The sequence below is a fragment of the Crinia signifera genome, chromosome 2 (assembly GCF_055691185.1).
Source record: "Crinia signifera chromosome 2, ASM5569118v1, whole genome shotgun sequence".
Lineage (NCBI taxonomy): Eukaryota > Metazoa > Chordata > Amphibia > Anura > Myobatrachidae > Crinia > Crinia signifera.
The window spans coordinates 91580592-91607616 of NC_139218.1; the positions used below are offsets into that span (position 1 = coordinate 91580592).

At 46.2% G+C, this 27025-nt stretch overlaps 1 protein-coding gene and 1 long non-coding RNA gene across 6 annotated transcripts in view; one reads left to right on the forward strand and one right to left on the reverse strand.

The window, feature by feature from the left end:
• LOC146059915 (uncharacterized) overlaps positions 1–27025 on the reverse strand; it is a 54227-nt gene that overhangs the window by 11907 nt on the left and 15295 nt on the right. For both annotated transcript variants that reach the window (XR_014470338.1, XR_014470337.1), the window contains exon 2: positions 20456–20581. This is a non-coding gene — a long non-coding RNA (uncharacterized LOC146059915). The remainder of the gene's footprint in view (positions 1–20455; positions 20582–27025) is intronic.
• PNPLA4 (patatin like domain 4, phospholipase and triacylglycerol lipase) overlaps positions 14829–27025 on the forward strand; it is an 80012-nt gene continuing 67815 nt past the window's right edge. Inside the window, exons 1-2 of one of the 4 annotated variants that reach the window (XM_083172570.1) lie at positions 14829–14852; positions 15683–15868. In XM_083172570.1, the coding sequence (XP_083028696.1) occupies positions 15689–15868 (180 nt within the window). In that variant the 5' untranslated portion in view covers positions 14829–14852; positions 15683–15688. Of the gene's footprint in view, positions 14853–14930; positions 15068–15116; positions 15316–15365; positions 15567–15682; positions 15869–27025 lie in introns of those variants that run through there. The other 3 variants (XM_083172568.1, XM_083172567.1, XM_083172569.1) reach the window with 3 other exon arrangements.

Consider the following 27025-nt stretch of genomic DNA (forward strand, 5'->3'; position numbering starts at 1 on the left):
GAAGCATCTGTATAGCACTCATTGCAGTGTTTACCTCTTATTAGAGTGTTTTACTATTTTTTTTGGGTACTTGTTTCCTAGAACGGCCACAATCGTGAGTGATCGTGGCTCTTAATTAAGGGACACGATCCTCACGATGTGGCCGATTTTTTACAATTTTTTCCATTTGATTGACAGAAATCGGGTCAATCGGTCGGTCGCGACCAATTAAAATCGGCCGCGATGCGACCGACCGATTGACCCGATTTTTCCATAGACTTCAATGTTAAAAAATCTTTTAACATTGAAATCGGTCGGTCTTGTGCCATTATAATGGCACAAGATGAGATGGGCTTGATTAAGTCCATCTCACATAGGGAAAAATGATAAAAAAGGTGAAATGGGCCAATATGACCCATTTCACATTTTTTATGTGCCCGCCATGACCCCACGATAGACGTCAACCCGAAGCGTGGCGAGCGCAGCGAGCCCGCGAGGGGCGGCGGTGCGCGTCCTCCGACCTTTTCATTCCCCTACTATCCACTAGGGCGTGGAGTGAGAATAGAATAGTGTGGCGAGCGCAGCGAGCCACCGAGCCCGAAGCGTGGCGAGCGCAGCGAGCCCCGCGAGGGGACGCGTATACCTGTGAAGTTATACGCGTCCCCTCGCGGGGCTCGCTGCGCTCGCCACGCTTCGGGCTCGGTGGCTCGCTGCGCTCGCCACACTATTCTATTCTCACTCCACGCCCTAGTGGATAGTAGGGGAATGAAAAGGTCGGAGGACGCGCACCGCCGCCCCTCGCGGGCTCGCTGCGCTCGCCACGCTTCGGGTTGACGTCTATCGTGGGGTCTAGCCCACTTAGTAACATTTGGGGGGGCAATTGAAAATAATCATGTGAAAAAAAAAAAAAAATCGGGTGAAAAATCGGTCGGTCGGATCGGTCGCATCGCATGCGACCAAATCGCATGCGATGCGATCGATCCGATTTTTTATCTTACGACCACAACGATCTAAATCGTTGTGGCCGTTCTAGGAAACAAGTACCTTTTTTTTTCTATCATTAAATGACTTTTGAATCCTTTCTGCGGTTAAAGGAGGTTATTCTGGTTGACACGCTCGCATGTCAATTCGCACGCAAGGGGGATTTAGCTCATTACACATGCGCAACTACCGCAGTGCGCATGTGCAGATGTCATAGTCCGTGCACTCTCACACCTCTGCGCACAGAAATAAGCTTTCGAAGGAGCCCTAAAATGAAGTGTGATATGGGTGTTTCTGTGGGCGTGGCTTCGCAAGGCGTATACAAGGGGACTTGCTGGGTGGTGGCTTTGCAACCTTGCGTGTAAGCTTGCAGTGCACGGGCTGAAAAATATTTGCATGAAAATAGTGACTCTCAGGTCTCGCAGGGCTGCAGCTTAGTGCACCACCTATCAGCACACATAATTGCTAAAACACATGCACCTGCACAAAATACTCACCCATGCACCATACAAGTTTATCTAATTTAACAATTAACCACATCTACTCAATGCAGTCCCATGGTAAGCACAATATTGCAAACATTTCTACCTTTCATGCTTCAAATCTGATAAAAATGTGTGCATATATGTAACACCTTCATAACATTCACTTTACAAACTGTTGCTGTGTGCATGTGGACACTTTCATTTGGAAACATGACTACTAAATCACTATAATGACTGACAATCACATGCGCAGAGTGCATGATCCTGCGCTCACCAAACGGTCGACAGTGTCAAAAGGTCGACTTCCAAAAGGTCGACATGGCCAAAAGGTCGATATGAAAAATTTCAATTTAACATTTTCTTATATAGCGCACACATATTCCGCAGCGCTCTACAGAGAATATTTGAACAGTCACATCAGTCCTTGCCCCAGTGGAGCTTACAATCTATATTCCCTACCACATGTACATGCACACACAGACATTCTAGGGTTAATTTGCTAGAATCAAACCCATGACCTCAGTGCATACTTGCCCAACTGACCCTCTCCATGAGGGAGAAAATGCTCCCTGGACTTCCCAGGTAGTATGATTGCCGTCACCTGCGGTGACACCATTCTTATCAATTACCTAGCTCCCCACAGGTGACAGTAATCATACATTACCTGGGAAGTCCAGGAACAGAGCATTGTCTCCCTCATGGAGAGGGTCAGGTAGGCAAGTATCATACTTGCCTACCTGACCCTCTCCATGTGGGAGAAACTGCTCTGTTCCTGGACTTCCCTGGTAATGTATGATTGCCGTCACCTGTGGTGAAACACCTTTACCTAGCTCCCCACAGGTGATGGCAATCATACATTACCAGGGAAGTCCAGAAACAGAGCATTTTCTCCCACATGGAGAGGGTCAGGTAGGCAAGTATGGCAGAGTTCAAATAGAGGTGTGCTGCAGTAATGGCACTCACGGAGACTTATATCCTGGTTGTCAGATGATAACATCACCCAGCATGCAGAACAGGTGATGGTATCTTCTGACAACCGGGATATAAGTCTCTGTGAGTGCCACTACTGCAGTATCCCTCCCTCCCTCTCTCTCTGTGCTCTTCCGTTTTTGACCCCTTATGATCGCTGGTCGCAGGAGCTTTCTCCTGCGACCAGCTGATTCCCTCTGCGGCTCCCCCAGCAGAGGTTCCCATTCATCAGCGACCATCTCTGGTCTCTGATAAAAAGGAGACACTGAGCAATATATCGCCCCCATGTGTACACAGCTTAACAGTCCCACAATATTTTGTTTTTGTGTTTAGGACAATATACTGTAGTTTACAAAGGTTGTGGAACAAGAAAATTGAATTCTTATTATATTTGTGTTTGTTTATCACATTGCTGTATCTTTCTCATTTATAACGAAACACATTAATAAATATAAAAGTCAGAGTACAAACACATACATAACTAATTAGTAACCAGTTGAAAAGTAAATTAAACAAATGTATTAAACAACATGTGATTCATTATAGGGGAAAAAAACGTATTAAGATTTTTTTTTCAAAGCATAAGACCATTAGATGCGTATTCAGAGCATTGAGAATTGCAGTTCATATTAAAGCAATTTGCAAATTATACCACAGACCCCTGCAATGATAAAGGATATAAATCATACTGACTGCTGCATATTGTTAGTTGCTATCTGCTGCTAAAAACACCTTTTAAAGCTACCAGCTCTGTAAAAGTAAATACAAAAAGTCTTTATATATGTAGTATTGAGTCATTTATTATAAGTCACATCATTAATTCATTTTGCAGTCACTTCAGTCTATCCGATAAGTAATAATAGTACAGGTTGTGTATCCCTTATCCAAAATGCTCGAGACCAGAAGCATTTTGGATAACAGATTATTCATTATTTTTAAATGTTTTTATATTTCAATGATGTATCTTAAGGTATCTTGCATTTATGTTGTATAAACACATAAAATACATACACATATATTTTATTTTGGATGAAACAAGGTTTCAAAACATGAACGTTTGTGTACTGTCTCAAGCTTTGAATTTGAATGCTGAGTAGGGTGGCCAATCCCGGGATCGGGATGCAGTCTAATGCCGGGCAGTGTCTGAGCACATGCTTAGACGCTGCCCGGCTTCTCCCTTCCCCGGCAGTGCGGCTCTGCACAGCGTGATGAGGTCAGAGGTCACAATGCACAGGCCACACAGCCGCACATCCCCTCTCGATCCTGGACGCGCTGCCACCCACACATGTAAGTCAATATACGGGGTGGCCGGGCGAGGTATTTTTGGACCTCATGCAGCCGGACACTTGCAGGGACAGTGCAGGACTGCCTCTGTGGGGGTCCATTACCTACAGGGACCGTGCAGGACATGCCACTGGGGGTTATATAGCTACAGGGACAGTGCAGACTGGCTGCTGCTGGGGGGTCCTACATTTACAGGGACAGTGCAGACTGGCTGGGGGTCCTATACCCACAAGACTGGACGGCTACTAGGGGTTCAATACCTACTGGGACAGGGCTGGACTGGCTATTGTGGGTCCTAGACCTACAGGGACAGTGCTGGACTGGCTAATGTGTAGGGAAACCAATCCCGGGATTGAGCATTTTTCAATCCCGAATCCTGGGATTGAAAAAATGCCCAGGGATGGGCATCACTAATGCTGATCAATCATTTTGTTGCACATGTTTAATGCCAGTTACACATCATGTCCCCAGTAGTGCCAGTTACAGGTGTTCCCATTATTGCTTTTATCAAAATAAAAAGTACATGGTTTTCAGAATAATTTGGATTTTATTGCTTTTATCAAAATAAAAAGTACATGGTTTTCAGAATAATTTGGATAACGGATATTTGGATATGGGATACTCAACCGGTTTTTACTTCTATGTACTTGTAGTTACTACTATGAGGGCCAGATGTATTAAGATTGAAAAGTGATCAAATGGAGAGTAATAAAGTGCCGGCCAATCAACTGCTAACTGCCACATCACAGTCTTTGTTTGAAAAAAGAGGAATTTGGTACTCACCGGTAATTCCGTTTCTCCTAATCCGCAGGGGACACTGCCTTATACCATGGGGATTGGGATGTGGTCTGGAGGAGCCGGCACTTTAAGAAAATCTGTCCTGCTGGCTACTTCCCCTCCCATTCCCCATCAGACTCCAGTCTTACGGAAAAAACTGTGTCCGAGAGGAGAGGAGACCCGGAACCTCAGAGAGGAAAGCCAACAGTTAATATTACCAACAAAAAAACCATCACCAGTGAAATCACTCAGACACACTTTCTTACTGGTCCATGCAGTAAATTAGACATAACCAAAAATATGATAAGAAAAAAAGAAGAAGCGCTGGGAGGGCGCGCAGTGTCCCCTGCGGATTAGGAGAAACGGAATTACCGGTGAGTACCAAATTCCTCTTTTCTCCCACATCCAGCAGGGGACACTGCCTTATACCATGGGGATATTACCAAAGCTACCCCCACGGGTGGGTCAGCGCTACTCTCCCTGCAACACGGCCCTGCCAAAAATTGCCCCTGGCCGTGCAAAAGTGTCAAATTTGTAAAACCTGACAAAAGTATTTGACCCTGCCCAAGTAGCCGCCCGGCATACCTGGGATAAGGACACTCCTCTGGCTGCCGCCCAAGACATCCCCACTGACCTAGTGGAGTGGGCTGACACTCCTGCCGGAGTTGGCTGAGAAGCAAAACAATAAGCCTCTCGAATAGCTAGGCATATCCAGCGAGCTAATGTCGCCTTAGACGCTGGAGATCCCCTTTTTGCTGCATCATAAAGGACAAACAAGGAATCAGTCCTCCTGACCGATTCTGTATGTCGCACGTAGCACCTTAATGCTCGGACGACATCCAAGGATGCCAATTCTCCTGAAAATGCTGGTACTACAATCGGCTCATTAATATGAAATGCCGAGACAACCTTCGGTAAAAAATCCTGTCGAGTTCTGAGCTCCGCTCTGTCTGGAAGGAAAACTAGAAAAGGCGAACGACAAGTTAAGGCGCCTAGATCTGAGACTCTACGCGCTGAAGCTAACGCCAGAAGCATCAGAGTCTTCCATGTCAGATATCTTAGATCCACCACTTCCAAAGGCTCAAATCTTTCTGACCGTAGGAAATCCAAAACTAAACCAAGGTCCCATGGTTCTGTGGGTGCAGAAAAAGGTGGTCTTAATCTAAGCACCCCCTTCAAGAACGTCTGCACTTCTGGAATCAGAGCCAACCTTCTATGAAAGAAGACTGATAAAGTTTACACTTGAACCTTTAAAGTGCTCAAACTCAAACCAGACGAAAATCCTGATTGCAAAAAACGTAGAAACCGAGGCAAAGAGAATACTGCCTTTGGAAGCTGCTGACCCTCGCACCACACAATGTATGCCTTCCAGATCCTATGATAATGGGCTGAAGTGACATCCTTCCTTGCTCTCACCATCGTAGGAATTACTGCGGACGGAATACCTCGCCTTCTCAGTAATTCGGACTCAACAGCCAGGCCGTTAAATGAAGGCGACGTAAGCCTGGGTAAATGCACGGCCCTTGAAGAAGCAAATCCTCTCTCAGCGGTAGTCTGTATGGATCGTCCACCAGTAGGCCTCGCAGGTCTGCGTACCACGATCTCATCGGCCAATCTGGAGCGATCAGAATGACTATTGATGACTCTCTCTTGATCTTCTTGAGCAACCGAGGAAGAAGCGGGAAAGGCGGGAATGCATAGGCTAGCTTGAATTGCCACTGAACGGAGAATACGTCTGTCGCCACTGCCGCCGGGTCTCTGGACCGAGCAAAATACTGAGGCACCTTGTTGTTCCTTCTGGATGCCATCAGGTCGACCTGAGGCACCCCCCACCTGTCCGTCAACTGGTGGAACACCTCTGGATTCAATTCCCATTCTCCGGGGTGAAGATCTTCCCGACTCAAATAATCCGCTTCCCAATTGTCCACCCCCGGGATGAACACAGCTGACAGGCTCAAGGCATGCCGCTCTGCCCACTGAAAAATTGTCCGAACCTCCTTCATTGCTGCACGACTCCTCGTGCCTCCTTGCCTGTTGAGGTAGGCCACTGCCGTGGCATTGTCGGATTGAACTTGGATCGCTCTTCCCTGAAGAAGCTGGGATGCATGAAACAATACCAACCGAATTGCCCTCAAATCGAGAATATTGATGTGAACCTGGTCTTCCTGCCAGGACCAACGACCCTGAAATGAATGACCCATGACCACCGCTCCCCAGCCTCTGGTGCTGGCATCGGTTGTCACCAATGTCCAATCCGTAGGACCGAATTGGCGACCCTCTGACAGATGGTCCCTGTCCAACCACCACAGCAAGGACAGCCTCGTACTGGGCTTCAGCCTTATCCGTTTTTTTCATGTGGAGGTGAGACCCCGACCACTGGGAAAGGATATCCAACTGGAACTCCCTGGATCGGAACCTCCCGTATTGTAGGGCTTCGAACGAGGATACCATCTTCCCCAGAAGCTTGATGGCCAGATGAACTGTTAAGAATTTCTCTTCCAGTACCCGCTTCACCATTGTCTGCAGGGACAAGATCTTCTCCCGAGGAAGATAAATCCTCTGTTGGACCGTGTCCAATAACAGCCCTAGGAACACCAGGGTCTGTGTCGGATGCAACTGAGACTTCGGGAAATTTATTATCCACCCGTGCTGTATCAGAAAACGGTAAGTGAGTAAAGAATCTGACATCAACTTCTCCTTCGATGGAGCCTTGATCAGTAGATCGTCCAAAATATGGTATGATCACAATCCCTTGCCGACGAAGCGCTGCCACCATGCAGGCCATTATCTTCGTGAAAATCCGAGGCGCAGACGACAGGCCGAATGGGAGAGCGCGAAACTGGAAATGAGTTTCCTGAATAGCTAACCGAAGAAACTGCTGATGATGTTCCCAAATGGGAATGTGGAGATAAGCGTCTCTTATATCCAGGGACATCAAAAATTCCCCTGGCTCTAGACTTGCCACTACCGACCGCACTGATTCCATTTTGAATCTGCGGTACAAAATTAACTGATTTAAGCTCTTTAGGTTGAGAACTGGTCGAAACGTCCCATTTGTTTTGGGCACTAGAAATAGATTCGAATAAAATCCTAGCCCCCGTTGATCTGCTGGAACTGTCACAATTACCCTTGATTGTACCAGTTTTTCTACTGCCAGCTTGAGAGCTTCTCTCTTTTGCTCTCTTAACGGGAGACCTGTAGAAAAAATTTTTTTGGGAGGGAACGCTGTAAGCTCCAGTCGATAACCCTCTGAAATAACTTGGAGAATCCAAGGATCTATACAAACCTGCTGCCAAACTCCTACGAATGACAGCAGCCTTGCACCCACCTGGGAACTCCCCAGATGGTCGGGCAACCCGTCATGCAACAGGCTTCTCAGGGGGCTTCTGCTCCTGACGGCGAGCTGAGGGCGCTGCAGGCAAAGACACGGCTGCTCCTCTGCCGCGTTTACCTCTGAAGGCAGAAAACCCTCTGCCTCTACCTCTGTTCGCCCCTGCACCTCGAAAGGCCCGAAAGGAAGGACCCCCATAAGGTCTCTTGGAAGCTGGTGCCTGAGTCGGCAAAAAAGTCGACTTCCCACCTGTGGCCTGGGAAATTAATTTGTCTAACTCAGGACCGAACAAAATTTATCCATTAAATGGAAGAGCCTCCACTGCCTTTTTAATCTCTGCTTCCGCTTGCCAAGAACGGAGCCACAGAGAACGCCTGGCCAGCACCGAGGATGCAGAAATCTTGGCACCTAAGGTAGCTGAATCCGTGGCGGCCTCCACCAAATATCCAGCTGCATCCTGGATATACTCAGCCAAAGGTATCAGCTCCGATCTAGGCCTATCACCTTTCAGGCCCGCCGCCAATTGGGCTGCCCATTTCTCAACCGCCTTACTCACCCACGCTCCCGCCAAAGCGGGTCTTAGGAGAAAACCAGAGGCTGAGTAAATAGACTTCAGAGTAGACTCCAGTCTACGATCTGGAGCTTCCTTTAGCGCCACAGCCCCTGGAATAGGAAGGGTTGTGCGTTTTGACAGCCTGTATACAGATGTATCCGCCGGAGGCGGGGATTCCCATCTATTCCTAGAATCCTGTGCAAAAGGATACAAAATTTTAAATCTCCTGGAAACTTGGAACTTTTTATCTTGAGACTGCCAAGCCTCCAATAAAATTCTATCCAGTTCAGGAGATTCAGGAAAATAAACCTGACGTTTAGGAATCTTCTCAAAAATGGACACCGGAGCCGGGATCTCTGGATCAGAGACTTCCAAGGTCTCTTTTACTGTCCTTATAAGAGCGTCCATGCCCTGAGGATCCTCCTCAATAAATTCCTCCACTGGAGCCTCAAAGTATTCTCCAGCAACTTCACCCTCTTCAGCCGAGGAATTATCCTCATCTGACTGAAATAAAACCTCAGCCCTCCTAATCCTAGGAGAGCCCTGAGAAACAGAGGGAAAAGATCTCGCTAAAGAATCTACTGACCTCAATAGAGATGTCGCCCAGGGAGGCTCGGCTGATGATAGGGACTGTATCTGAGTATGCAGAACTTCTCTTTCTCTGCGAGACGCTGCCAGTTCTGCTGTTAGATTTGCCAGAACTGCAGTTAAGTCCGACGTCTGCTGATGCATACCTGCATTATAACATGACTCACAAACAGACACACCTTCTAGATGCTGTTTAAACTGCACCTTGCATTTCTTACATGTATAACGCTTGAGAGAAGCCTTAGAAGCCCTCCTTTCAGCCATGATCATTCACAGTGCACACCCACAGTGAATCTATGCTGTGTCTGTCAGGGAACAGGTGAGAAGCTCCAGCAACCCTGCTTTTTCTTCCACCCCCCAGTCCAACTCCCCAGACCACAATACCTTTCTTGGGGATGGGAGAGGGACAAACGAATCATACAGCGCAGGTACCCTGCCACTGGGAGCTGCCGCTGCTGAGGAGACCAGACACCGCTTATCGACTGTATGCTACGCCGACCAGAAGGCAGACTCACTTCAGTGAACTGCCCTTCCGGCTTTAAGGCCTACTTCCTGTTTCCAGCCAGCCGTCCGCCCTGTAAACCTCCCCTCCGGGAACAGTGCACACGGAACCAAGACGCCGGCCAGAACCTACACACGCTCAGGTAAGCGTGCCCCGCATATCAGTCATGCCGCTGCTCGCCCCCAATTAGTTGGAACAGGGCCCGGGTGCTGCCTATATCCCAGCAATGCCAGGACCACACCAAAAAATAAAAATCCTATAAGGGGTGTGTGGGATAGCCTATGGGACCGTAACGCAAGCCGCGTGCAGCTGCGGCGGTCCCCCGGGATTTCTTCAAAAGATAACTCCGGTGGCCGAGTCCAGGAGGAGCCCTGCAAGCAGCGCCGACCTGCCTCTCCCTAAGGTACCGTAGACTATTGCTACAAAAATAAAAATAAAATAAAAAATCTTCGGTCTCCAGAGAGACGTGGCCGGGACTCCTCCGGACACTTTTTTCCAAAGACTGGAGTCTGATGGGGAATGGGAGGGGAAGTAGCCAGCAGGACAGATTTTCTTCAAGTGCCGGCTCCTCCAGACCACATCCCAATCCCCATGGTATAAGGCAGTGTCCCCTGCTGGATGTGGGAGAAATGGAAGTTTATGGGCAGAAGAAGAACTTTTGGCACCAAAAGTTCTTCTTCTTCTGCCTATAAATAGCCTCCCATCGGGTGAACGTTATGCTTCTGATGAAGGAACGCTAGTTCCGAAATGCATTAAGCATACGTGTCCCCGGCAGGAGGAGAATCTTTTGGACACCACAGGACGCACAATGCACTTTATTCAGGAGCAAGTATCCCGAACTTATCCCCTTGGTGGAGTATCCGGAACCTTCCAAGTGGCGCATTCCCAAGAGTCGGGTGGTGAGACCTTAATGATACTGTGGACAGTTTTATCACTTCTAAGTGATGATATGCTTTTTTTTAAACCATGTTACCTGAGTGCAATGTATGAATAAATGTTTCCCCTTTATTGAAAGGTGTTGCACTACTGGTTATCTGTTTGTTTTAGACTGTTCACGACGATCTTGTGGTGGAACCTTAATAAGAATAAAAAGGACAATTGCACTTATAAAAAAATCAGTGTAAGTGCTTTGGACTATTTAAGTAATTCTGTGTGCCAGTGACACTTTACAATCTCTTTTCGCCCCAAAAGATGGAGGACAAAACTAGTAAGGGTCCCCCGTAATTTAAAAGCCAGCACCAGGCCCAACCAGCCCGGAGGATAATGCCACAGCCGGGGAGGGACTTTTTCTACAAGTCACCCCGGCCAAAATATTAACCCCCTGACCGGTCAGCCAGGGCAGGGGTACTGGGGAAGTGTGGACCCCCCAATGAAGCCCCCCCCCCCCCCCCCTCCAGAACTTACCTGCCCAGGTTGAAGCCTGGGGCTGTCCCTGGTACCCCTGGGCTGTGGGTAACAGGCTGATTGTGGTGTAAAATTAGAATGAAACCATTGGGTTCTGCTGTGGAACTATGAGTCCCAGCCAGCCTGGACCGCATACTGGGACTTGGAGAACCCCAAGACCATTATCGGGCTTGCTGGGACTCTTAGTTCCACAGCAGAACCAATAGTTAAATAAAAACACAAACACACCTGATAAATAAAACTTTATTACATTCAGAGCCAAAGCATACACATATTTAACTATCTTGACCCTGTAGATAGGTCTCCGTCCATCCATCTGCTGGTTCTGAAGTAATCCTTTGGGTACCTGTGGAAGCAATCCATACTCACTAGGTCCTCCGGCATAGATCACATCCTCTTGGGTCCAAAGTAAGCATCCATGGACTCGGCAATAAAAAACATGCAAAATCCGGTGCCGGCACGAACTGACAGGAGGAGACGCAGGAGGGGTTTATATCCTGCGGCTCTTCCCCCCCAAATAGCGATATTGGATGCCTACCGACTCCTGATAGGCCGCTAGGTGCAGCTAGGCGGCCAATAGTGCTATCCGGGGGAGGAGCCGCAGGATGTAAACACATCCTGCGTCTCCTGTCATTTCGTGCTGGCACTGGGTTTTGCATTTTTTTGGGGACAAGTTTGATTATACAAATTGCATGCCTGCGGGGGTTCGGGGGGGGGGAGGGGGGGTGTGGCCGTGTGGGTAGCCCTATGGTGGACTTGAAAGGCAGCCTTGTGAGTTAACCAGAATATGGGCCTATCGACCTTATTAAGGTCTGTTCGCAGTGGCCGTTCGTTTGCAACAGGATCCGATGTTGTGTCACTGTGCATTTCTGGGCATGTGCATATGCACCCACTGCGAATAGTTGTATCACTGGGTGCACTCACCCAGGACAGCGTACGGTGTGTGTGTGTGTGTGGGGGGGGGGGGGCAGCAGGCGGCTCACTTCCTTCAGAATGTGACCCAGAGCAACCTTACATATGCTTGCACATTCCACATCTTTCGATGGTCAACCCCCCCTGGCCTGCGAATGGATGTTACTGTGTAACATCCATTCGCATGCCCTGTGAGCATTCGCACTTGCGAATGGGTGGCGGCAGACAATCATTTGCAAGGTGGGGTTTGGTTGATTTGCAAGGATGTGAACTCGCATCTGAGCAAATCAACCAGAATAACCCCCAATGTCCTCTACCCCCTTTTGTTATACAACTCAGCCATATCTTGCATCCCTGACCCACCTTGTATAATGGTTGGTCCCCTTTTAGGCCCAAGGACCCCGGTGGTGTCAGGAATGTGGGTGTAAGTGGCTATGAACCTAAATCTGGACCCAATCAATATCCCTTACCCCCTATATGATATGCTACTTTACCATATATTGCTTCCATGAACCACTTTTTGTAGTGGCCAGACTCCTTTTTAGGGCCCCGGCAGGGTCAGGATTGGGAGTCTAAGTTGCCATGAACCCAATCAATGTCCTCTACCCCCTCCATGTTATACAACTTTGCCATATCTTGGTTCCCTGATCCCACTTTCTGCAATGGCTGGACCCCTTTTGGACACCCTGGTGGTGTCGGGATTGCAGGTGTTAGTGGCTGTGAACCTAATCTGGACCCAATCAATGACCTCTACCCGCTATATGATATGCAACTTTGCCATATGTTGTTTCCATGACCCATTTGGGGGGTTATTCAAGTTAGTTCAGTCCTGCGTGCATTCGCACGCAGTACCGATGTTGCGCGTCTGAGTATGCGCAGGCGGGTTTCTGCGCATGTGCAGACGTATGGTGCGTGCACCCACGGCAAACTTTTGGTTCGCCGGGTGTACACACCCATGTCGGTGTGTGGGCATTCTCATGGTAATGAGGCCGTGGCGCAGGAGCGGGGGTCGGGCAGATGACATCACCGGATGTCTGCTGCCCACCCATATCTGTGCCAGTGTGCATGCATATGTAAGTGACTTAAAAGTTACTTATATATGCGTGTACCTTCCACATCTATCGATGGTCGCCGACCATCGAAAGATGTGGGAGGTTACCCGCAGGCATACGAATGTATGTAAACATCCATTCGCAGCCTATGCGGGTGAACCGGCGCTGCGAGGGGGGGGGGGGGCGTTCATTCGCTGGACGGGGTTTGGTGGATTTGCAAGGCTGCGAATTCACAGCCTTGCGAATTAACCAGTATAACCCCTTTTGTGTAGTGCCCAGACCCATTTTTGGACCCCAACAGGGTCAGGATTTGGAGTCGAAGTGGCCATGAACCCAATCTGAACCCAATCAATGTCCTCTACCCCCTCTATGTTATGCATCTTTGTGTAGTGGCTGGACACTTTGTGTAGTGGCTGGACATTTTTTTGTGCCCCCGGGACTGACACATAAAATTACAGTAGTTGCTTTTTGTGCTTAGCTGAGCTCCCAACTTAGAATCAGATTATAGGACAAGGGGCCTGATTCAGACCTGATTGTTGATCTGCAAAGTTGCACATGACTGCGAGTGGTTAGCCCCTGCCCTGACAGAAAGAAAACTGCACTGTGTAAATTTGCAAGAGAATAGCGAAAATATCGCTATCTGTAATCCTGTCGCACATTCATACACAATTCCTGAACCATCAAATAATTTTCCCAGTCTGTGTAAGTCTGACCCCACTGATGCAATCACTGGCTGATCGAGGCAGCGCTGACGTCCTACACCCACCCTTAAAACGCTTTGGCACGCCTGTCAATCAAATTGTAATGGGATTGCGATTAGATCCATTCGCTATTTATGCCGCTCTTTTTGGTCATGCGTGCGCGCTACGATCTGTACGCTGGTGCAGTCATTCAGTGATCGCTCAATGTCAGGATTCGCTCATCAGTGATCAACTCTGAATAACCTCCTAGGTGTTATTAATTTCAAGTGCTCTATTTTGGTCTGGGTTTTATTTATTTCTTTATTTTTGTTGACACACACCACAATGGGTAATGTAGGCCTTTATTCAAGTCTGGCAGATTCTCTAAAGGTCGACATGCATTATTTCGACCATTGATAGTTGACATGGCTTAGGTCGACACCTCAAATAGTTTGACATGCCTTAGGTCGACATGGGTGGTAGGTCGACACAAGCATTAGGTCGAAAATGTCATTAAGTCGACAGTCAAAAGGTCAACATGGGTTTTTCATCCCGAATGTCGCTTGCTGCGCTCGCCATGCTTCTATTCTCCTACCACGCTCTTGTGGATGGTAGGCCATGAATTACCTCCGGCACGTGTCAGCTCCAAAAAAAAGTGAAACACCCATGGTGACTTTTTGACTGTCGACCTACCCATTGTTGACCTAATGTTTGTGTCGACCTAAGGCATGTCAACCTATTTGAGGTGTCGACCTTTGGTGTGTCGACTCAACAACCGTATACCATCATTAAGGCAGCTCAGAATACAAAGTAACTTTTATATTTTGAACTTCACAAAAAAAAAACCACTATAAAGACCTTTTATAAAAAGCCTACAAATAATGTATTGAGATTGTCATTTTCGTACGCAGCTGTCCTTTTTAAAAATATATACATAGCAAACGTGTTAAATGCAATTTACTTGCTGCTACACGAAGCTGCTGGGAATGTAGGGAATACAAGGAAATTCATTGTCTCGGAGCCGTGAAGTAGGCTCCACAGAATAACCTGACACAGTAGCAGTAGAACTGCAGCGTGTCTCTGGGATTAGCTATATATATGTCAGCAGAGAGCGTTAACATAGATGTGCGTGAATAATGCATACGGTATGATAAGATTCTTTCTGTGTAAAAGCAAAAAGTGATATATGTATTTGTGAGCTCAGAAATGGCTGCAAAAAACTGTGACAGCATACAGATGAATTATATATCTGTAAGGAACAGAAAAAAGGAAAGCTGTACTGCCTAGGCTGCTTTTATACTAAAGCTGGACTGAATGTCTTATAAAAGGAAAGGGGAAAAAAGAAGCATTTGGAGGTGAGATTTCGGTCAAGATATACAGCAATTTGAATAAGCAGCTTTACTATGGAGAGGAAAAAAAAAAAAAAGCACCTTTTATCGAGCAGGCCTACTGAATCAGACTGACGGCTCTATTGGCTGCTAATATAATCTCTGTTATTGGCTGGTGACATAGGAAGGAAGGCTGGTGCTACAGAGAAATCCTTCCTGGTTACTATGGCAGGAAAAAAAAGGTCAGAGTGCTGAAATAACAAATGTTTACTGCAGCTCAGGGCTGTATAAGAGCTGGCAGGGCTCAGAGAATGATACATTCCTCCCAGTAGTAGGGTGGGGAGGGAGAGCAGCCTCTCTGTGCTGCATTTGTCCTTGCTTTTAAGGCTGCAGCCAGCAAGCTTCTGTATGCTTCATATCAGAGACATGTATTTGCTTATACCCTCGTTTTAATATAGTGCTTCTTAATAATGACATCATTGTTTATAATGTAAGCAGTAAGATAATAATTTAAAAATATAATACTGGTCTTGATATGGGAATAGAAATGTTTTACTCCTGGTAAATGTCAGATTCAAATGGCAAATGTCTCTTGTTCAGGTTTGGATGGCAACTGATACATGCACAATACAAAATAGTTGTCTTTTTGGCGAAAATAGCTTCTTTTACTATGCAAAGATGCTACATGGTCTTTAACATGACATATCTTGTGTTTTGTTCCAGTGCACAATACAATCTTAGGTTTGTAAGTGGAAGTGATTACCGTCTATCGCTGTCACAGCTTTGAGCATAATATGAGATGATGGTTTGGATGCACACTACGGTACATGCTTATTTTTTTTTTTTTTATCTTTTAGGACACAATGAACCATTTAAACCTGTCTTTTGCTGCCTGTGGATTTCTTGGAATATACCACTTGGGGGCAGCAACTGCTCTATTAAAACATGGTCGGACAATGCTGAAGGCTGTGAAGGTCTTTGCTGGGGCTTCAGCAGGATCCCTGGCTGCTACATTGCTTTTAACAGCTCCAGACAAAATAAAGGTAATTAAAGGTGTAATCTAAAAGTTTAAATAGATTTAATATTATGTGTGGAGTTAGCTGATACAATTAGATAATCCTTATCAGCCTTCTAGGCGTTTTACATGTTTTATTTTCTTAATTAAAGTCGTTTGGTCAAACTCAATACCGTACAGAAACTAACATTACTGCACAAGATTATACATGAATCATAACATCTACCTGCACATAAATGGTATAGAAGTATTGGAGCATGTACAACACTTACTGTATGAAGTTAATTAAATGTGAGAATCAAAGCAACCTATTTAATTGTAATTTTTCGGTGTGTCACCAAAGGTTTTAGTTGAATGTTGAAGGCAAGTTCAACTTAAGTAAATAATGGAAACTTGTTAATAGGAAAATATGCATTCCTATGGTAATTTAGGTTTCTACTTTATGATGGCGATAAAAAACACAATCTATGTCCCCCTTTCAGCGTCACATGAGCTATTGCCGTCACTGTAGCAAGACTGAAGCGGCCTTCACACAGGGCGATTTCAGGACATTTTCTATGCAATCTGACTACATGGGCGGGATGTACTAAGCAAAAAGAGCATTTTCAGGGGTTTTACCGCATTTTCATATGTACCAATACCCAGCCGCCGCGTCATCGCAGGGCAGGGTATCGACACCTTTGGGTGGCGATACCCTATACAAGCTTTTGGGTTTCTATAGCTGCCCGCTGCAGACTCCTAACCCCCTCCCCGTCCTCCGTGAAACTCCTCCTCCCCCTAGCATATGTCACAGCTGGATGACCTTCTGGCTGCAGGGGGGAGGAGAAGGCGCCGGGAACAGCCGCGCTGAGTCAGGGATATGACGGAGACCCCCCCGCACACACCATCACAGGTATTGTGGGGGGCCTCGGCCACCGCAATGTGATGCAAGGAGCATATGTTAATAATGTTGATACACATGTGCTAGCATCGCTGCGGTCGGGCGGCAATGTATTTTAATACATCCCATCCTAGATCACTTAGAAAATGGCCCTACATCGCTCCATGTGTAGGGGCGATAGCGATTCGCTGTCCCATGTGTTAATATCCCCCGACGAGTAATATCCAGCAAGCTGATAGATCGCTCCTGATAGATCGCTCAGAACACATCGGTCCTGATAGATCGCTCAGCACACATCGTTGTGCTCAGATCGGTCAGCAGTCTCATCCCATTTGTAGGCCCCATTGACCGTAAGGTGATAAGGCATTGAAATGAATAATTGACATGCATCGCTTCTCCCTGATGGCTAACCTTGACACTCCAGCTGTTGTTGAACTACACATCCCAGCATGCTCTGCATCAGATTTAGCATGGCCAAATAGCAAAACTGAAGCAGAGCATGCTGGTATGTGTAGTTCAACAACAGTTGGAGTGTCAAGGTTAGCCATGAAGGACCTAAATTAAGCCCAATTTTGGTCATTGACTATAAATCAGGTTGAAGAACAGCTAAGAACTCTGCTGACCGAAAAATATTTAATAATTGTGTTTATGGTGCAAAGAAGTGTTTACTTTCTCCCTCGGATAGATTGTTCCCTGGAAGAAAGACCCCACACCTCAGAATAGTGTCTGACCCCCCCAAACTGTTGTTGTAGCTATGCTAGGATTGTATATCTGGCGATTAAAAGTAATACTGTATGTCTAGGCTGAACAACTGAACCCAATTAGACTGGCACTACACTAGCAATTCTCAGTCACGTGAGTAATGTCATGCGATTAATCGCTTAAGAATCCAGAGCGTGATTAAGCGTGACTTGATACAATTCATCACATAAGATTAATCGCTTAAAACAAAAACCTGCCTCTGTTCTGTATTTTAAATCAGCACTTAATGCTCAGAATAACCTAACATCTCCTGGGATCAGCGATTAATTGTTCATTCCATTAGACTCTATGGGCAAAATTTATCATCTGAAGCTCATGTGAGGTGATTTAATTGTAACACTAGGAGATGGAATATCATTATTGCACTAAGCAGTCATTAAAAATTGCTTATGTAGCAAAGTGTATTGGAAACCATTTGTTGCGAAATAGGTGATAGTATTTAATCAATTATCACTGCGTGACCCAGCCACCCTAGCCAATAGTAGATATTCATGGGTAGTGAGTGTACCTTACTAATAGATGTTGTACAGATTTCACCAATCCCTTTAAAAAAAAAAAAAAAAAAACTACTGTAATATGATTGGTGCTTCTATACCTTTTCTGAAAGTAAAATGCCAGTCTGTAGCTGCCTTGTTCATGTGTTAAATAACGGATATTTTCTATATCATTTGGTGGACACACATGCATTCCTTGATGTGAAAGCCTGAATGATTGATATATTTTATGATATGAGTCTTGTGCCCAATACCCTGAACTCTGTATTATAACTGTTTAAATAGTTATTAAAGGTACATTTAAGCTCCAACTACCTAGCGCAGGGGTGAGGCCGCTAAGCACATATAAACATACATGTAATGTAGTGTTCATTCTAGCACCCGCTATCTTTGAAAACCCATGCAGTTCCTCTTCCCTGCCTGGGGTGTCGCTGTCTGCTGTGGTGTTTCTAGCACAGGTCTGGTTTGCACATCAGTGCTGATATACCGAACACGCAGTGCTAGAAGCACTACAGCAGAAAGTGACACCGAAGGCAGGGAAAAGGAACTGCATGGGTTTTCAAAGATAGCGGATGCTAGAATGAACACTATGCAAAGTAAACAGCGTATCCGGGACGAACAGTGGCACTTTGTATCATACCCAATGAGGGACTGGGAGTTGGCTTAGGAGAGTAAATCCTAATACTTGCTGAGTCTCGAGTTCTGCGGCAAGGTGGCTGTGAGTTACAGTGCCGATGATAATCCCAGAAAGACAGCCAGCACATATATTATATACATGTTTTGTATCGATGGGTAGTGCTGCGCTCTGCTCCTCTATGTGTGCAGTAATGATGAGTAGGGACTTGTTTAATGTGTGATAATTATTTTTACTATGGCCCAGGACAGCAGGCACCACACCGACACACACCGTTGCCTAGGTGACCACTCTGCATAGGGAGGGACCGGTGCACACAGCACGCACAGCTGCCCCACTTGTAAATGCCTCTCTCCCTGCTTGTCTGGTCGCTAAGAAAGGAAGGAGCGACGCACAAAGCACACAAATTTGAAAGATGATGCACTTCAAGGAATAATAAGCTGGTGCCCTCCGATACTGACAGCGTGCAGCTGTCCTAATATGCAGGCAGTTTTATCCACCAACAGTTTTAAAGCCACAAGGCTCCTTTATCAAGGTGCTTTAGAGAACATATACATACAAAGATATATATATATATATATATATATATATATATATATATATGTAGGAACGGTTCTTGGTGTGTAAGAGTTTCTTTATTATGCTGGGAGTGCCGCACCGTTCCTACCTACATACCTACCCATTGTGAAGGCACCGGCTCAACATTACTGCATCTTATTGGGAGTGCCGATTCCTGGACGTTTATATATATATATATATATATATATATATATATATATATATATATATACACACACATCCACTTCGGTGGCACTCAAGGATATAAACAAGTCCAAACAGCAGCTATATGCCAACGTTTCGAAATTGATTTATTTCGTCATCAGGATACCTTGATGACGAAATAAATCAATTTAGAAACGTTGGTGTACTGTATACCTGCTTTTTGGACTCGTTTATATCCTTGAGTGCCGCCGTATTGGATGTATATGTTGGTGATACCCACATAGGGATCATCTGTATGGCACCGGAGACAACTTACCTCTAATATGCCGAGGTCCGGCACTCCTCACCTGCCCCTGCTCCACTGAGTACCTTGACCCGGGTGCCCGCTGATCGCTGGCTGTACCAGCGCTTGTCAATAAAGTATAGGAAGAAGCGTCACTCCAGGTACTAGTTCAATAGTAGTTTACTGTTAGTCTACAGTGTTTCGGGCCGAAGCCCGTCTTCAGGACATAAAAACATATATATATATATATATATATATATATATATATATATATATATATATGTAACCAAGAAAAAAAAACATGTTCATTTTGACTATGATGTGTCAGTAGTTGCCAGGTTCTTGAGAGACCAGTTGTTAGTGTAGGACTTGCAGTGAAATGGGGTCCCTTGGCGATGGGCTGCAAGCTTAAATGCATTGATCAATTCATAAATCATTATTTAATTGATTATTTGTGTTAAGGTGAGTTAGTTTATTATGGTGAGTGCAGAGCCCCCTGTATTTGCTTGAGTGTGTGGTCACAGACCACTGCACCCCAACCTGGGAAGTGTGGGTGCTGTTTGCACCCCATTATATATATATATATATATATATATATATATATATATATATATATATATATATATATATATATATATATAAACACTGGAAGGGACCAGCTCGGCCACTTAGGTATTCAGCATCTCAGGGTGCCCTCACAAGGTAACAGCATACAAACTTCAGATGGTGCGGCACACCACGAAAAAACTAGGCAGGATAGCAGGCTTGTGGTCAACGTTTCGATGCCTATTTATTCAGGTTTTTATCAGGATAAAATATATAAAAATTGAGGCTCTTACCTTATATTCACCGCTGTGAACGCTGCGTCGGAGTGGTCGCCTGCTTCCGGGCAGCAAGATGACGTCATCAGTGAGCAGCTGCTGGCGGCCGTCAATCTGTGACGTGTAGTGCACCCTTCACCATAGCTACAGCAATAAACAAGACAAACAGAGTAAACAAAAAATGGAGCTTAGCATGTCATTACATATATACATTCACCTATCCAAAGGAATATGTAATATAATACTGTAAGCAAAATACAGATAAATCAGAATAGATCCATAATTGCGTATGTATACCAATACATAAATATAAGAGATCACCGCAAATTAGTAGGAATACATAGACATAAAGGTCAAAGCTATAATTAAAATGATTGAATACCGGATTAATAGTATGTAATCGGTGTATACAATTAGCGGTTGTTAAATAATAATATAAGTATACACAGTTAGACAGCGCCACACAATTGGAACTATTAATATTTTATTAAAAAATATATTTAGAAAAAATAATAACCATAAAAAACTGCTTTACATTCTAAGCATCATACAATCAACATTCAATTGATAAGTACGTAATTAAAAACCTTATTAGATGACTCCAACTAGCATTCAGTAAATCCGGCTCCATAATAACAATAGCTACTGGCAAAATGTCTCTTAGGGGGTTATTCTAGTTCAGGCATGTCCAACCTGCGGCCCTCCAGATGTGCTAAAACTACACATCCCAGCATGCCTTGCCACAATTTGGCTATTAGGGAATGCTAGAATGATAGCAATGCATGCTGGGATGTGTAGTTTTAGCACATCTGGAGGGCCGCAGGTTGGACATGCCTGTTCTAGTTCATTCTTTCTGACAAAATCCTTCTTAGATGGACAAAACCATGTGCACTGCGGGTGGGGCAGATGTAACATGTGCAGAGAGAATTAGATTTGGGTGGGGTTTTTCTTTAAAGTGAGATCTATATTGCAGTGTAAAATAAAGCAGTCAGTATTTTCCCTGCACAGAAACAAAATAACTCACCCAAATCTAATTCTATCTGCACATGTTACATCTGCCCCCCTGCTGTGCACATGGTTTTGTCCATCTAAGAAGGATTTTGTCAGAAAGAGTGAACTAGAATAAACCCCTTAGTTAGTGTTTATTGGGGTAAAAACATCCCATATATATTGAGGAATTTGCCAAGGGTAGATAGTTATTGAAAGATGTACATTAGTGAAGCAGTTAGAAAGCTAATAGGCCCCATACATCAGCAATTAATTGTGACAATCCTCTGGAGAGGATTGTCATAATTAATTCCTTTTGGCAATCCCAATCAAAAATTATTAGGGATCACCAATCGATTGCTCAATCAGATTTTGAAACATGTTTAAAAATCTGGTTTTATTGGAGTTTCATTTTTGTATGTGTGGGCATTCTAATGATTTGTTTCAGTGATCGGCAGATTTTTCCCATCAAAAGATTGCATCTTCATATCTGGAAAGTGCCCATACATCACCTCAATCAATTGTCTTTTCACCTGTCATGTCTTGTGATAATTTAAATAATGGGCAATGCTATAAAACTATAAGGAAAAAAAAAACAACATACAGTAGGTAGGGGTTCCCCATGTTTTACGAACCAACCATAGGTGTGCGCAGACCATTTAATTAGGGGGTTCCCCATTGGAGGGGCGTGTCTATCGCCGCCTACAGGGTCTCAATGCAAACTAAATAAAAAGTGAATTATTTATGTATATGGGCTTCAGAATAAATCATTCCTCCACACAGAGATACACTAGTAATGCGGCCAGTGAGCACCAAAGGCGCATTGCAAAAATGTACACTCTATTGCGCATTACACATAATGCCACACACCATTATGTCCAAGCAAGTTAGTCAAAATTGCACTGTGTTTAGCCGCATCCAATGCCGATGCAATGCCGTTGCACGGCCCTGTGGCATCAGTACCGTAAGTAGAAATAGACTGTGCTGGCAAGTCTATTTCTACTATCTCGTAATGAGGCCCCTGCTCTCCCACCATCATTCGTCGATCAATATCACACCGCGTGTACACAGCATAAGTCCTGAGGAACGTAATCTAAACAACGGGATCTGTCTCTTATGAGCAATTGTTAATAAAATTAGCAATCAAATTTACAGTTTCCATTGTATATAACCAGGAGAATGTGGTTCAGATTTATATAATTCAAAGAACAATAATCGCAGTAGTCTTCCTCTCAATCTAACAATAGTGACAAGCAGGATTATCCTAAATATTTTTTATATTAAATATATACAGTGCACAGTGATTTGTACAGTAAAAGCATTGTAGGGGATGCGGTCATTGTTCAATATACCAATGCCGGCATCCTGACTGACATGAAAAGACTGTCGCCGGATCCTTAGAAGGGTCAGGATTCTGATGCCGGAATACAGACAGCCGGATCCAGATCGGTGACTATGTGGGCACGTTTGGTCCACACTTGGTCGACCAAAGTGCTCCGTTATGCCCCACAGTACCCTTAGTAGCCATACAGTTCACTCCCTGTGCCATATTATGCTACATACAGTATTGCCTGATCATGTCACAAATCCCCACTGTTACTAATGCTCACCTCAGTACTGGACAGTGCTGCATGACTGCAAGCTGCGTACACATTATGTCTGCTGCTTGGCGCTTGCAGTTGCCTATCCAGGGGTGGATCCAGAAGAAAATGACAGGGGGGGGGCACATTATACGAGAAGGAGGTACTTAGTGGGGGATCCAGTCATATTGTCGACCAGACTTAGGTCGACAGTCCTTAGGTTGACACCGTTGGGTCTACAGTCAACAAGGTCTACAGGGTTCTAGGTCGACATGGATGAAGGTCGACATGGTTTTAGGTCGACAAATGCGTTAGCTCGACATGGGTTCGATCGACAAGTGGGTTTTTTCACTGTTTTTTGAGCCGACATGTGCCATAAGGCGGTATTTCATGCCCTACCATCCACTAGGACGTGGTGTGAGAATAAAATAGTGTGCCGAGAGCAGCGAGGCACCGTACCCGAAGCATAGCGAGCAACTGCGGTTGACTTCCAATTGTGTCCATGTCGACTGTGTCGACATTGGGTTAAAAAAAAAAACAGTGAAAAAACCCGTAGACCTCGCGACCTGTCGACCTAACCCATGTCGACCTAACGCATTTGTCAACCTTGTCCCATGTCGACCTAGACCCCTATTGGCCTTGCTGCCTGTCGACCCAACGGTGTCGACCTAATGACTGTCGACCTAAGTCTGGTCGACAATACGATCCACACCCCTTAGTGGCACTAGGTACATTTGAACATGCAAAAGATGCACACATGCTTAGTCTGTCACTAAAAGGGACATACACAGACAGAGAGCGTACACATAGGGTGACCGAGAGCGCATACATAGGGTGACATACACAGGGTGAGAAAGAGCGTATACATAGGGTGACATACACAGGGTGACAGAGAGCGTATACATAGGGTGACATACACAGGGTGACAGAGAGCGTATACATAGGGTGACATACACAGGGTGACAGAGAGCGTACACATAGGGTGACATACACAGGGTGACAGAGAGCGTACACATATGGTGACATACACAGGGTGACAGAGAGCGTACACATATGGTGACATACACAGGGTGACAGAGAGCGCATACATGGGGTGACATACACAGGGTGACAGAGAGCGCATACACAGGGTGACAGAGAGAGCATACATGGGGTGACATACACAGAGTTATAGTGGGCGCATACACAGGGTGACAGAGCGCATACACGGGGTGACGGAGAGCGCATTGGCAGGTTAATATATACAGGGTGACAGCACATTCACAATGTGTCTTAAACAGAGTGAGAGAATGCACATACACAAGGTGATAGTGGGCACATACACAGGGTGATAGTGGGCGCATACATGAGGTGACATACACAGGGTTATAGTGGACACATAGTGTGACATACATAGGGTGACAGGGAGCACCTACATGGGGTGCCATACACAGGGTGATAGCGGGCGCATACACAGAATGACACACATGGGGTGACAGAGATGGCATGGCAGAGGGGGCATACATGGGGTGGCAGAGGGGGCATACCCAGAGTGACAGTAGGTCATGCATAGGGTGGAAATGAATGTTTCCCCTTTACACGTGCCTCCTCGTTCCTAATTTAGTTTTTTGCCATATTATTATACCTCCACCCCCTTTCATTACATAAATTGCTGACCTGATGGTGCGCAGGGTCCTTTGATCTGCAAGAATGCACTGGCCGGAAGTCAGGCTAGCTAGGGTGTCATGAAACTATATCATACCCTCCAACATGACCCATTCCATTAGGTACAAAATTCTCTGTTTCTGGACTTCCCTGCCAGTGGCAGTTGCAGATGTGAGGCTGCAGCACAGTCCAATATTCAAAGAGGGGAGCCACACCTACTGCCACCCCAAACATCACTGTCCTGGACTCACTGACAGTTGATGTGACCCCCCCTCTTTGAATTTTGGACTGTGCAGGAGCCCCACCTCTGTAATTGCCACTGGTAAGGAAGTCCAGGAACAGAGCATTTTGTACCTAATGGAATGGGTCATGTTGGAGGGTATGCTATATGGGGGCCATCCCTGGATCCGCGTGTTATCATGGGCGCATGTGTCCCAGCCTTGAAGCGGGGAGGAGAGGAGGAGAGGACTGCTGAGTACAGCTTCCCCTCACAGCTCACGCTGCAGCTGCCTGTCCTACTGTTTGACAGATGCGGGGGCGGGCGGTAAGCAGCGCGCATAGCTGCGCAGCACGCACAGCTGCCCCCCTCCCCCTGCATCTCCCATCGGCGGAACGGCCCCCATAACGCCCACACATATAAAAAAAGAACCGCCGATAATTCGAAGGCTCCGACTCCGTTAGCCTGAAATTGACGTCCGCTGATGGGACACACTGGACGATTGAGCCGGGAGCGAGCCGTCCTCTGCCAGTAATTATGCGGTGAGGATGAAGGTGGACGGCTCAAGTTACACCCGGTCAGCACCCTGACGGTGAAAATACGGTGGGGTTGGAAGTGAGCGCCTCCAGCTACACCCGATCAGTACCGTCGTCTGGTTGACAGAAAGACTGCTTTAGGGATGGCCACCGACCATCGATGATTCGAAATCATCGATGGTTCATGGCCGATGTCGAATACTTTAGCCATCTCATACCCTCCAACTGTACCGATTTAGTCGGTACAGTACTGTTTTTTAACGGTCTGTACCGGCTAAAAACGGATGTACCGATTGTACCGGTTTTTATCTGCCAGAGGCAATGGAGCCGCCATTGTCTCCATTGTCTCTGGAGTCCAGCTCCTGGGGTCAAAGAAAGAAGGAGCGGAGCTTTAACAGCTTCCACTGTTGCTCCCGCTCCGTGACTGTGGGTGCCGGTTTCTGATCGTGGGCGTGATGTGTCACATCCGACCGTGACCACAGGGGGGCTGGGTGGCTGTGACGCTGACTGGGCCGGTGCTCAAGTGTCTGGTCGCGGGCGTGACGTGTCATCTGCCCGCGACCTTAACAGAGGGGCCGGGTGCCGGGCAGGAACCTTGCCTGCCTCCCTCCCGAGTATGACTCCATCCATTATCTGCAGTGCGCAGCGCAGCTCCTCCCCTCCAGGAACTTCAAGCTCCCAGGCTGGCAGGCTTTATTTTAAAAGAGCTGGCGGCCGGATGAAGAAGCACTCTCTTTCCCCAAGACACCCACCAGTAAGCAGTGCCTGCGGTGTTGCTGTGCGTGTGGTAGATGTGGAGGGTGCCAAAATGCCCAGTGAAAATTCGGAAAGGGGGTGTGACCACGCCCACTTTATCCATGGCCACACCCCCTTCTCGAATGTGTACCGATTTCTACTCTTAAAATGTTGGAGGGTATGCCATCGATGGGGGAGAACCAGATGATTTCCCTCCATCGATGGAACAGCAAAACTATGTTTTGCTTTTTTTTTTTAAGTGCACAGAGCATAGCTCCGCCCCCGACACCCGCGAAAGCCCCGGCCCCGTGTTTTGATTGGCCCACAGGCCAATCAAACAAACACAATAGATGAACATCGATATGGAAAAATATCGACGGTCATCCATAGCATAGTTTAGCACTATCGATGGCCAGTTGCAGAATTGCCATCGATGGCAACCATCGATGGCAATGGCAACAATGGCCATCCCTACCGCTGATGGGTATTTGCGGGGAGCGAGCCTTCCTCAGATGAATAAAGTGTAAACACGTAATTCTCACTGCACCCTTCCAGCACCAACCCCAATTGGCAGGGGAGCCGCTGGAGCAATGTAAGGGGAGTAAGGAATGCCGGATTGCTAATTCTGGGGCAGATGTATCTGGCGCGATAAGCGCCGCTATAATACTTCCTGCTTCGCCTCAATTGCGAGGCGAAGCAGGAAGGGACATCGACAAGATGTATTAACATCTTGTCTGCTGAAGCGGGGGAGCGTTAACTCCCCCCTCTGGCAATGTTCCTTTCTGGAGATAGCGCATCAGTTAATACTGATGCGCTATCTCCTGTCCCCCGGCCGGCCGCACTGGGCATGCGCAGGATCTCACTGTTCACGCGAGATCCCCAGCGCAGC